This window comes from Myotis brandtii, unplaced genomic scaffold (assembly GCF_000412655.1).
Source record: "Myotis brandtii unplaced genomic scaffold, ASM41265v1 scaffold120, whole genome shotgun sequence".
NCBI lineage: Eukaryota > Metazoa > Chordata > Mammalia > Chiroptera > Vespertilionidae > Myotis > Myotis brandtii.
This window is the reverse complement of record NW_005354174.1, coordinates 1,422,447-1,436,838: the sequence shown is the minus strand read 5'-3', so window position 1 is coordinate 1,436,838 and position 14,392 is coordinate 1,422,447. Positions and strand designations below refer to the sequence as shown.

General features: G+C 35.2%; 1 protein-coding gene across 5 annotated transcripts in view; it reads right to left on the bottom strand.

Moving 5' to 3' along the window:
* Nucleotides 1-14,392, bottom strand: part of BCAS3 (breast carcinoma amplified sequence 3) — a 463,383-nt gene that overhangs the window by 420,379 nt on the left and 28,612 nt on the right. For all 5 annotated transcript variants that reach the window (XM_014531618.1, XM_014531623.1, XM_005858559.2 and 2 more), the window contains exon 6: nucleotides 261-342. In XM_014531618.1, coding sequence (XP_014387104.1) covers nucleotides 261-342 — 82 coding nt within the window. The remainder of the gene's footprint in view (nucleotides 1-260; nucleotides 343-14,392) is intronic.

Below are 14,392 nucleotides of genomic sequence, written 5' to 3'. Positions count from 1 at the left end.
AGAAGCTAAATCAAGATCAAAGAGGATGAAGATAAATCAAAAACACAGCAGAAAGTGAATGGCCATATTGAATTGGTTAAGATTACCTATTTCCATCTCAACTGACGGGACTAAAAGTTTATCTTGGGGGGGAAGAGGAGAAGGGGTATAGGCACTTGGGAGAAAACAGACTTTAGTTATCATTCTTGCTGTCTGTAGTCCAAGACCAATAAAAGAGAAATGTTCTGAATGATTTGTTTCTTCTTCAGGGCTACACTCACCAAACTGTGGAGCAGGCAAGATCCTAGCCGCCCGAATTGGGCCATTTCGAACAGAGAATAGCTCCTGTGCTTCCCCACTGATCTGCAAGAGAAGACAAAAAATTTCAGTAAATGAAAACACAGGTCCAGGCATTAATATATGAAAATGAGATCTCCTGAATGTTATCATAACTTATTGTCTCATATGTAATACACACACACACTCATACACATTTATGGTTCATCACACACATTAAATATACCGTATCTTAAGTTATCATTAGTATTCCTAGAAAATTGTAAGAGCATGCACTTGATATGAATGGTAGAATATGTGGTCCGTCTGGAAGTCTATAATTTTTAATCTTTAATAAACTACTATAAATCAGCTCAGTTCCTGCATGACTGCTTTCCAAAGCAACTATGATTTTTTGAAAAGCAGATCTTAAATGTTGTAGTAAATTTCAAAAAATATGTTGTAAAAGAGGAAAAGCAAAATATATTGTAAAGAACCCTGAAGTGAAATGTTAATGACCTAGTTACCAGTTATAGTTCTGCAACTAACTAGCTGTTAACCACCTTGAGTAAATCATTTGACCTCCATAAACATTTTTTATATTCTTTTTTCTTTCCTGAACATATTTTTAATAAAAATTGTATGTATTCAAGAAGTACAACAGGATGATTCGCTATACATATACACAGTAAAATGATTGCAGCAGACATCTCCTCATAGTTACCTTTATTGTGTGATAAAGATTTCAGAGCACCTGAAATCTACTGCTTAGCATTTTTCCAGTATGTAGTACAGTATTGTTAACTATAGTCATCACGACTGAACATTCGATCTCTGGACTTACCAACTTTGCATCCTTTGACTAACATCTCCCCATTTCCCCCACCTCCCATAAACCTATTCTTTTGCATTTATAAACTGAGAAGGTAAAGGTGCTAAAAGACAAAGATACTTCTAATTTCAATATTCTATGAATAAAAAATTAATATGTAAACTTCATTAAATGTTACTGTTTTTGCTATACACATAACAGTATATGAATGACCATTCATTTTGAGTCATATCAGACTTATTCCTCAGATATAGAGTATAGCAATCTATTAAAACAAAGGTAAAAGGGATATGCTAATACATGTGTCAAGTGTGAAAAAACAACTGTTTTTCAAAATTAGTGGCTCAAGAAAAAAGTTTGCTGCTAATTGAAATATTGAGTAGATTAAATGTGAATTAGTTAAGAAAGGCTTTCCAGACTACTTTAAGTGGTAATGTAGTTCCTAATACATTTTCATTTTCTTCCCGAATACATTTTCATAACTGTCAATTGTTTGATGGAATATGTAATATCAGACAGGGAAAATGGCAAACATTATACAACTAGTTCTAAATACTCAAGAACTTTAAACAGATATAATAGTGATAAACATTCAATAGAGGAAACATGCTGATGGTATTTTTTTTAAAATAGGCCTGCCAGACAAGCAGTTTAAAATATCAACAGTGCATATATTATAAAATAAAAGGCTTATAACTCTTCCAATATTAAACTATAAATTTGTACAGCTGCCTTTTAGAGTAACTACTTTTTTAGATCTTTATCTTCTATCATAATTTAAGTGCAGCAACCTATAAATATTTTTGTTTCTTATAAATGTTAAATTATGGTAATGCCTAAAGAGCCATCATATTCATTTTGCTTATAAAACTTATTACAACTTATTTATTGACCACAATGACAAGTCCCTCTAATAGCACCTGGGATGCAGAGATATGAGGAATGCTCGGCTCTTCAGACCAACTATGCAACAATAGCACCACCTATCACCAATTAAACACAAAGGCTATAAACTCAGCATAGCAAACTATAAGAATTTTCCTCTCTACAAATTCCTTTGTGAACACTAATTTTGTAAATGAAAGCCATGGCCATTACAAACTGCAGCTCTTAAGTCTACATTTTATTATGGAATAAAATTTAAAATTTAGAAAAAGCCTTCAAAAGTCAATTTTGTTCAGCACCCAAAGCAGTAATTACACATTCTCTGAAATCTGGAAATCACAATCTCTTTCATTTTAAGCACACTTTGACTGAAAGGTGTATCACTAAAGTAATCCAATTATATTATAGATGCATTATTGGCTCTTTCCACCAAATGACAAGTCATTTACTTTTTGAAAATAAATTGTCTGCTGGGCAATGGATAAATAATATTCTTCTTCAATACATATACTGTTTCTATTAACAAGGAAATAAAAAAAAACTTGCTTTGAAATTATAGAGTAATGAAAACCACTTCTCACTATCATGTATAAGGTTTGTACCTATAACAAATCATTGTATTCCAACACAAAATCTACTCTATACTATTATTTTCATATGCCACAAGTCTAGCACTTAACTTTTGGTTCTATCAAATAAAGCCCTAAAGTTAAAAAAAAATAATCATATTTAACTGAGCTGCTGTACTAAATTACACTAAACAATAAAGAATAAAACAAACCTGTCTTGGCATACTCACAATATAACAACCGTTTGTTATCACTAGATTAATACACAAGAGCTTACTTTGATATAGAAAAACATTTTGAAATCTGAACACACAATGTTTTTCAAAGTAATGGCTTTTAAAACAAACCTAAATGCTAGCTTCTACTCTAAACCCCTCTTGAAATGTACAGAAACAGGTAGAGAAAAAAACACATTAGGACTGATTATAAAATGCTTCCTCACATTCATTACCCATCCTTTATTGCCTCTAAATTAAGCTCCTAGAAGCTTTGTTTAATTATAAGATAAGGAAGAGGGGAAGAAACATTGTCCCTATTTATAGGTATTTGTGAATACGTTAAAGTCAAGATTGTTACAAGCATAATGCTAAAGTTTCCTAAGGGAGTCACAAATGTCAAACTTCCCAGAGAACTAACTCTTCAGTATGCGCAAATTCTATATCGGACTATTTCAGAACAGAGACAGCGCTAACAAAGCTAACAAACAGATAAGATGGGCACATTTTAGAAAGGACACAGAGAGGATGGATATGTCCTTACAGGCACTGCGTTAGCTGCCGTCTTCAATTGCCTCTAATGTTTTATACAGTATGTTCACTGGTAATTTTGCTCTCAAATAAATAAGTGTCAAAACTGATTACATTTATTAAAGGCTTTCAAAATGATTTTTAGGTTTCTTAAAGAGAGCTCATTGAAAATGGCAAAGAATCTCCGAGATGAGGATTTTATAGATCCTGAATAAAATTACCAGGAGCTGCAAATTCACTTTCAAACCAACAATAATAAATACATCCAAGGGTAGAACTACAAGGAAGGAGTGTACCAAGCAATGTTCCACCTTCCTGGCAACTGCGGTTACTTGGGGAAAGGAGGAAACCTCTCCAACAGCTCCTCATGGGTCTCTGCCTTTGTTCTTACTGGCATTTTAATTTCTGATGACAGACTTTTGTTGTTTGGAGCATAAACCGGACGTACCAGTTTGGAGGCACAATAAGGAGAACAAAGAATGATTTGTTCACACTGTAGGGGAAAAAAATCTTTTCCAACCATAGAAAATAGCTTTCGCATGGTGAAAATATGCAAATTACATACCAAACCAAAAAAGATGGGGGGAAAGTACAAGTTTAGAATCTCACAATTCAATCAAAGGCAAAAGGAAATTATAACAGCCGAGACAATAATACATACAGAGAAAAGGCTATAAAAGTTGTGGGAGAGCTTTCTAAGTGCTTTTAGAGGATTCTAAAAGCAAATGAAGGTCATCTAGCCCTCAGAACCAAACTTGTTTCTGAAACCCTGATGACTTTTCAAACATATATGACTACCAAATAAAAAATTCATTAAAAAATCAAGGACAAAAACAACAAGGCTTTATAATGACAGAATTAGGATAAGAGTACATATTTACACCCTCCACTACTCTTTAGACCGGCGGTTCTCAACCTGTGAGTCGAGACCCCTTTGGCGGTCGAATGACCCTTTCACAGGGGTCGCCTAAGACCATCCTGCATATCAGATATTTACATTACGATTCATCACAGTAGCAACATTACAGTTATGAAGTAGCAACAAAAATAATTTTATGGTTGGGTCACAACATGAGAAACTGTATTTAAAGGGCCAGAAGGTTGAGAACCACTGCTTTAGACACTGGTCAAATGGGGAATTGTGGGCTACAAATGATTCTTTTTAGCAAACTTTATTAAACAGACATGGGGGGGACAGGAGGAGAGAAGGGCTTTTGTACTATGATAATCCAGATGGAGAATTTTGTGGTTTCAAGGAAATGTCCCACTGAATGCAATTCAAATACCAACAAAATTATTTCAGATTAAAACAGAAAAAAAAAAGATAACAGACAATAGCCCAGCCGCGGCCGCTCAGTGGTTGAGCATTGATCTATGAATCAGGTTGTGGGCTAGATTACCAATGTGGGGCATGCAGGAGGCAGCCAATCTGACTCCCTCTCCCTTTCTCTCTGAAATCAATAAAAATATTAATATATATATATATATATATATGTGTGTGTGTGTGTGTGTGTATATATGTGTATATGTATATGTATATGTGTATATGTATATATGTATGTGTATATGTATATGTATATGGGTTCTGCCTGCTCCACATCTCCAACAGGTAGTGTTAACCATTCTGGTGGGTAGGAGTCACACTGTGGTTTTAATTTGCAGTTTCTTCATGACTAAGGAGACTGCTTTTAATTCTTATTGGAATTTAGTTATACTACTTCATGAATGACTATTAAAGTCTCTTGCCGAATACAGTTGCCTGATTCTAAAAAATTATGGATTTAAATGGTTGTGCATGATGAAAAAAATGTATAAATCAGTCTCTGGAAAAGCAATGCTGTCTCAAACTAAATGTAGAAACAGTCTTTATTATAGTAGCCCTCCATTAGGGCAAATGATGTAAGACGTTTGTCCTAACGGACTCTTGATTTCCAGAGATTTGTATGATAAACAGTACAGAATATGAATAAGATTCAAGAATTCATTACAGCAGCTCTAGAAAAAGGTAAAGCTTTTCATACTTAATTGAATTCCTATTTAATTCCAAATCCAGTCACGAGAAATCTTTCCACCCAACTAAGAAACAAATGGTTGGCGTATACCAAAATGCCATCCCTTGAGGTAAAAAACATAATGATTTGTAAAAATTCATACAAACATTCAAAGAAAATTCAGTCACTGCTAAAAAGAGGAAACATACAAATATCACTATGTTTCTCCTATAACTCATGCAGTTCAAACACAAAGCATAATGATTAGTAGTTCCTTTTCTTCATAGACACTTTAACAAGCTTTATTCTTTAAAAGAAAAAAATTGTAGCAGGTATTGATTTACCTATTTTTCAAAATGGCTATATCTGATGTAGCAAATCATTTCTAGGCTGGAAATATGAATTAAAACACTAAGCCACCAGACATGAAAGACAATAGAAAAAGAATTCCTTATGTGTATCTTAAGCACATCCTGACTTTCAGTCAAAAATATTTTTCATGTCACCCTGGCTGGTGTAGCTCAGTTGGTTTGAGCATCGTTCAGTGGACCAAAAAGGTTGTGGGTTCGATTCCCTGTCAGGGCACATATCTAGGTTGTGGGGGAGGGAACGCATCAATGTTTCACTCTCTCTCTCCCTTCCTCTCTCTCTAAAATCAATAAACATATCCTCGGGTTCTCTAGACAAGTAATGGTTCTGGTTCCACCTAGGAAGTCTAAAGGAGTAAAAGCAGTCAACAGGGAGGACCTCTGGAAGTTTTTTTATTTCCCCCAAAAAAATAATGACCTATGGCAACAATGCCAAATATGTACAACATGCCAGATCATCAGTTACAAATATCACACAGCAACAACATCAATGATTCTAACAGTTTATAAATTTGACTTGTGTTTATTAACTACACAAATTTGCTAACTCTGGGTTTGGCTTTTAAAATAAGGGTGATGACATATCTATCTAACAAGGTAACTGTGTTAAAGTGTGTATTTAAAATACATAACACATACTTGGCACTCGAAAAAAATAGTTAAATCAAGAAGATGCTTATTAAATGAACTGATAAGTAAATGACTGAGTCTGTATTATTCCATCTCAATGATATTTAGTATAATTTGCCATTGCCCCATTGTTCTCAAAGCATGTTAATATTTAATGCCTGGAAATTTGTTAATACCATATCAGAAAACATACTTTGTTACAACTCATCCTTGCACCCACCGATATGTTCCTTACTATGATTTACCGCTCTTAAGGACTACTACTAGACGGTAAACAGCACCTCATCTGGACAGCAGTTTTTATCACACTTATCTTCATACTCCAGCCTCAAGGCCAAGGCAGTCTCTCTACCCTCTCTTACAAATATCCCACACTCATTCCAACCTTCATGTGTTAATATAATGTTTTTACCTGCAACAGGTTTTCTTACCAACAGTGATGTAAAAGCAGCCCACTTAAATAGACAAATGCAGAGTTATCAATCTTTCCTAGTTGTTTTACATGTACTAACCATACAAACACAACTGAAAAGAACTTCCTTAAAAAGATCATCATTTAGCCCTGGCCAATTTGCTCAGTGGTTAGAGTGCCTCTCACATTGATGTCTCTCTTTTTCTCTCTCTCTCCCTCTCTCTAAAATCAATAAATTTAAGAAAAAAGATTGTTTATTAGTTTTAAAGTAACACCAAATAAAATTTTTTCATTAAAGAGAAAAATGTCGACTGCAGACTTTAGTTATTAATAATGTATCAATAATGATTCCACTTTACAAATGTACCTCACTAGTATAAGATGTTAATAGGGCAAAACGGGCAAGGAAGGGTACATGAAATTTCTCTGTACTTTCCACTCAATTTTTAGGTAAAAATAACTGTTTTAAAAATAATATATACAGGTGGGGTTAAAGTAAGTTTACAGATGTGAGTATGCAAAAGAGTTTATTCTTGTATTATTTATTAATTATTGTATTATTTTCCTTACGAACTATAAAACTACTTTTGCCCCATGCTATATGTAAAATTTTTTAACATTTCCTGATACCACTGCCCCCCCCCAAATAGGATTAAAGGGTAAAAATACATGGAAGGGGGGGAATGAACAGACAATGAGGCCTTATACTAAGGAATACAGTTCTAAAGCAAAAGGACCTCACTTAGCCTATTTAAATATACAAGTATATCATTACCACTCTGCTGTTTCACATGTACTAATCATACAGACAACACAACTGAACTAATGAAGTTCCTTAAAAAGACTTTTTCATTACTTTGTTTTAACTGTAAAAAATCACAAGAATAATTTTCTTAATTAGGGAGAAGAGATAAAAGTAAAAAAGAGAGATAGGGGAAGGTGTGGGGATATCATCTTATACTTACGTATTAAGTTACTAAGCAACAAAAAGACCTCACCTATCTACATGAGTGGAGATCATAACTACAAAGCAATCTCTAATAAGAGCTGATAGTCTCTCTCTAAAGTCACCCTGTGAGCCAATTCAGTGATATATTTTGAGTTTAGACAGAAATGAAGAAAAATATTCCAAAAAATTGGCCAGAGAAGCATCAGAATCTCCTATTTATACACTGTATTCAAAACCATTTTTAAACTTGGGCCTTTTTTTTCTCGATAGAGAAAAGTCTCACTGCCAGGGGGTTATTTTCCATATTGCAGCACACAATTTCAAAAACTTAAGATAGCACAGTTTGAGGAAAGTATTCCTAACAGTAAAAAGTAATTATTTTGAAAGCTCCCAAAATTAGGAGAAACAAGGGGACAGGGTTTCTGTTTTATTTTTGCCTACCTCACCACAAATGATCAGGTTAGAGTGTCAGTATCTCTATAACCTGCTCTGTATGCTGTCAAGAAGAAAAAAAGGGGCAAACCGCAAAAACCACTTAAAACGCATGCTTGGTAGGGCTAACAACTTATACAACAGATATTTGCTAACCACATAAAGCAGACAGCAACTCAGTCTATATTTTGGTCTTGACACTAAGTTCAAAATACAAAACTTGAGGCAAGAAGGAAGTGAGTTTCAAGAACAATATGAAAAGCGCAAAACACAAATATTGAATGGAACTTGTAACCGCAGTTTCATACTCCCAAATTTTTGCACACAGAGAGGAGTATTTTAAGTCGACTTTAACCTTTCCCCTTCAGCCTGATTTTTGAAAAGAAGATCAAAGAAAAACAGTTTAAACTCACACGGTCCTCCAGTTATGCAACACAGATTTAGACATTACACTTCAAAACACCAGCCATTACTTCAGCACCACCAATCCAAATACCATTCCGAGCTTTGAAGCAGCCCTAATGGTATCTTCCATTTGCAAGTAACACTTCTGTAGTCAAAAGATCTTACTCAGGGTAGATGTTAATGCAAAACCACTCAGACTACACAGACACACACGCCTGGAGGCAGACTGGAAGGTGTTCAGAAGTCAATGTAACACCATTACAGAGAGTGTCAGCCTAGCAGCTGTCATAAACACTTCATAATCACTCTGAGACACAAACTGGATTCCCTTTAACTCGTTATTTTATTTTGTGCCGAATGTGTCCAGTTGAAAAGAGAGAGAAAACAGTGCTACAGATAAGCCAATTCTGGCTTACAGCCTTCTTCCACTTTTAGAAGACTGAGTTTGTCATATATTATTGGGATTCTAAATCTATCCTGATATGATCCATTGATTGAATATAGTTTTGCAACAGATATCTAACCAAGGAGGAACTGATGACATTAAGTGAAAAACCTAAGGTTTTTCATTTGTAAAATAGACGTACTAACTTGTAAGACTGACAAGATGATTAAAAATAAAAAATAAAAAAGACTGACAACGGCTATGGCAGGTAGTGGAGCAACTAGAACTATCTGATATTGCAGATAGAAGGGTATAATGCTACAATCTCTTTGGAAAACTCTAGGCAATTTCTAATCAAGTTAAATATATGCCTAACCTACAGCCCAACAATTCTACTCCTAGATACTTACTCAAAAATACAGTAGATATATCTAATATTATGTTCATAGGAGCTTTATTCACTGTAACCGAGAGCCAGAAACACAAATGCCCATCAAAAGAACAGCTAAACAGCCCTAATCGGATTGACTCAGTAGTAGATAGAGCCCGCAGACTGGGGCACATATCTAAGTTTCAGGCTCGATCCCAGCCTTGGTCAGGGCTTGTGCAGCAGGTAACCAATTGCTGTCTCTCTCTCACATCGATATTTCTCTCTGTGTGTCTCTCCCTCTACCTGGCACTCTGTCTAAAAATCAATGGGAAAATATCTGCAGATGAGGATTTGAAAAAAAAAGAATAGGTAAACAAACTGTGATATATTCAATCAGTAAAATAAAACACAGTAATAAAAATAGAAATACAAACTACCACAACATGTAACAACATAGATAAGTGTAAAAATTACAATGAGGCCCGGCCAGCATGACTCCGTGATTGAGTGTGGACCTATGAACCAGGAGGTCACAGTTCGATTCCCGGTCAGAGCATATGCTCGGGTTGCAGGCTCATCTCCAGTGTGGGGCATGCAGGAGGCTGCCGATCAATGATTCTCTCTCATCATTGATGTTTCTATCTCTTTCTCCCTCCCCCTTCCTCTCTAAAAACAATAAAATATATTTTTTTAAAATAAAATAAAAAATAAAATAACCAAAAAGGACACACAAATGAATACATAATGTGTATTCCACTATTTCCATGAAGTTCAATACAGGCAAAATTAATCTATGGTCAGAATAGTGATTACCTGACCTAAAAATAGGGGTGATACTGATTGGGGAACTTTCTGAGTAAGAATATTTTTCATTTATTTATATATGTGTACACCTATGCATAATACTTACGTAAACACACACACAGTTATCAAACTATAGACTTGAAATTTGTATATTTTATGGCATATTATAACAATTTTTAAAAAGATACCTCATAAATAAACTATGATGAATCAGACAATGGAATATTATTCAGCACTAAAAAGAAATGAGCTATCAAGCATGAAAAGACATGGGAGAAACTTAATTGCATATTACTAGTGAAAGAAGTCAATCTGTATGATCTCAACCACATATATGACATATTGTAAAGGAAAAACTGTATAAACAGTAAAAAGATCAGTGGCTGCCAGAAATTGGGGGGAGGGAGCACAAAAAATTTTTAGAGCAGTGAATAGGCAGAACACAGAGGATATTTAGGGCAGTGCGACTCTTTACGATACCATAATGGTGGATACATGTCATTAAACATTTGTCAAAATGCATAGAAAAGACAACACCGAAAGTGAACCCTAAAGTAAACCATGGACTTTGAGTGATAATGTGTCAGTGTAGGTTCATCAACTATATCAAATGTACCACTTCAATGTGGAATGTTGACAGTAGGGAGGCTGTGTGTTTGTGGAGGCGGGAGATATACATGGGAACTCTCTGTACTTCCTGTACAAATTTGTTACAAGTCTAAAACTGTTCTAAAAAATAAATTCTATTTTTTAAAACAGTATCTACCAAAGAAGTTGAGCCGGTTAAATATAAGCTTTAATTTTTTCATCTATAAAATGGGAATACCATTAACTAGTAAAAATGACAGAATAAACAATAGGCAATGTGCCTAAAATAATGTATGGTATATTTTGATTATTTAAATTATAGATATTATTTATATTATTATGAAACTTCACTAGGCAGCACAAGTGTCAAAGCTTCCCCAGGCATCCCATCACTCCTCAAAGCTCTACAGCAATCTATTCATACCTCCATCATAACGTTAATCTCATAGGCTATGGTATCTCAACCTCAGCGCCACTGACTTTTTGTGCTGGACAATTCTTTCTTAAGAGAGGTTGTCCTGTAACATTGTAAGATGCTTAACAGCATCTCTGTCTTTTACCCACTAGATGCCAGTAGCAACTCCAAATTGTTGACAACAAAATATATCTGCAGACATAGCCAGATGTCCCTGGGGGCAAAATCACTTCCATTTGAGAAGCACTGACACAAGACTGCAATTATGTAGTGACATTTTGCACAAGCGGGATATAATCTCCTTAAGGTCTTAAGTTACAATTGTATCTCCCAACACTTGGCATAAAACCTAAAGTTTCAGTGTTGCTGAGTGGAAAACTTATGTTGCTATCAATTACTGAAAACAGAGATTTTAGGAAGGGATAGACTGCAAATGGGATGGAATGACAGCAAACAACAAGAGATTACAAAGCTTAGTATGGATCTTTCTGAAATTGAGTCTCTAGCACACTTAGATGAAAATATCCAGCAAAAGGTTGAAATCCTAAAACAAATGTATTAAACATATATGCACATATATGTAATATATACAAACATATGCATATACAATGTAGCTGGCACAAAAGATACATCAGACAATGTAGTTATAGCACAAGAGATACAAAGACCATTAAGACATGATCACACATCTCCCCTAAACTCCCAGCCTTTAAAACCCTCAAACCAAAGGACCCAGTACCTTCCCCTTCCCCCTCTTCTTCCCCCTCAGGATTGCATCTCCTAAACTCGTAAGGGTCCCCCCAAGACTTGCAACCAGGAGAGCAAAGGGCAGTGGCAGCTCATCCAGGGCTAATCCCCAAACCTGTCCCCAAGTTGCCCTTTTCTGACTCTCCAGTGAGCTGACAGCAGCTCCGCTTTGGTTCACTTCTCACCCATGTTTCTAGAGAGCCAAAGTAGCCCCGCCTACTCTCCTGTTGCTTCTATCCTAGGCCCTTCCTTGTTTCACTGTCTCCAGCTTTAATAAATGCTCCCCCCAAAAGGGGGGGGGGGCAAGAGGGAGACATCATCACAGTACTAAGAAGGCTTACAAAGAATTCTCCCAACTGCTCATGTAAAAATCAAGAATCCCGCCCTAGACGGTTTTGCTCAGTGGATAGAGCGTTGGCCTGCGGACTCAAGGGTCCCAGGTTCGATTCCGGTCAAGGGCATGTACCTGGGTTGCGGGCACGCCCCCAGTGGGGAGTGTGCAGGAGGCAGCTGATTGATGTTTCTCTCTCATCGATGTTTCTAACTCTCTATCCCTCTCCCTTCCTCTCTGTAAAAAAATCAATAAAATATATTTTTTTAAAAATTCTCAATGGCATCTTTTAAAAAAAAAAATCAAGATTCCCAGAAAATACTAGAACACATAGTCAAAGTGAATCAAAAATTAGGAATCAGAAATGTTTCATTTAATTCACTTGGTCCTATGTCCAAAGTTTAAACATTAAAATGAATATGAGCACAATTTAGAAAATAGTAATACTAGTTGAATTTCTTTTGAAAGTCTCCAGAAAACTAATGTTTTCTGTTATCTCACCCTTCTCAGAAAAATGAGACAACTGATTACTGACAATAAACTGTTTTCTGGTTTTAATATTGTACTAAGAGTTTACATAAGATGTCACCTTTGGGGAAACTGTGGGGAGGGTACACAGGACTTTAAATAATATTCTGTAACTTCCCATGAGTCCATAATTATTTCTAAATAAGAACATTTTAAAAGTCAATTCAAAAATAAACCAAAGAAAAATCAAAAACAGACACAGCAAAATCTACCTGTACACATATGGTGTTAACTGCAATTAAGTGGGGGAGAGGGAGAATGATGGTGGTGTTGCTGTTGTTGTTGTTTTCAGGAAATGGTACTGAATAAGTTGGGTATCATTTTTTATTAATATTTTAATTTTTTTTAAATATATTTTATTGATTTTTTACAGAGAGGAAGGGAGAGAGATAGAGAGTTAGAAACATCGATGAGAGAGAAACATCGATCAGCTGCCTCCTGCACATCTCCTACTGGGGATGTGCCCGCAACCCAGGTACATGCCCTTGACCGGAATCGAACCCGGGACCCTTCAGTCCGCAGGCCGACGCTCTATCCACTGAGCCAAACCGGTTTCGGCAATATTTTAAATTTTAAAAAAGCCTTGACTCCTATCTCATACCATACATACAAAAAATTATTTAAAATGGATCATAAAGTTAAAATTAATAACAACAACCTTCTAACAGAAAACACAGGAGAATATCTTCATGTCCTTAGAACAAAAAAAAATACACAAAGCATTAACAATAGATAAAACACTTAAAATCTGAACCTTATTTCTTTCATCATAAGACATTATTAAGAAGGTAAAAATATAAGAATGCCTATAAAGGAGACTATTAAGACAAATGATAACATCAGAAAATGGACTGTGGATTACATAATAGTATTATATCAAATTTAAATGTCCTGGTTTTGATAATAATGTTATGTGCTTATTTTTAGGAAATATATACTGAATTATTTATGGAGAAGGGGGACATGATTTCAACAACTTATAAGTGGTTCAGAAAAAAATCTGCACAAATGAAAAAAAAATCTGCACAAATTAGAGAATGATAAAGCAAATGAACCAAAATCTCCATAATTCTAAATCTGGCTAATAGGTAACAGGAGTTCGTTATTCTAGTAATAAAATTTTCAGATGGTTTGAAATTACTGTGAAATAAAAGCCCCACCATGAGATACAAATACATACCCACCAGAATGATTAAAATTTAAGACACAATCCGAAAAGAGTTAGAACGTGGAGAAAATGAAACTTTCATACATATTGGTCAACCACTTTGGAAAACTCTCTGGCAATAACCTACTACAGTGAAACATACACCACAGTATGACACAGCAAATCCACTCCTTGGTCTATCTCCAAGAGAAATGGGTGTATATGTCCACCAAGAAACATACAAGAATGTTCACAACAGCTTTATTCAGATTACTCAAAAACTGGAAACAATAAATATTTTCTATTAGTTGTATAATGGATTTTTCAAAATGCGTTGTATCCATGATAAAATACAACACAACAAAAATAAGAACGCATTACTACTACACGCAATAACATGAAAGAGTCTCATAGCCATACTGCTAAGAGAAAGAAGCCAGACCCAAAAGAATACAGACTGTATTATCTACAACCATATTTTCTTAATGAAGTTCAAGACTAGAAAAAACTAATCTCTAATGATAGAAGTCAGAGCAGTGATTACTCGGAGGCACCAGGAGGACAGTATCTACAGGGAAGTGGCCTGAGGGACTCTGCTGAGTT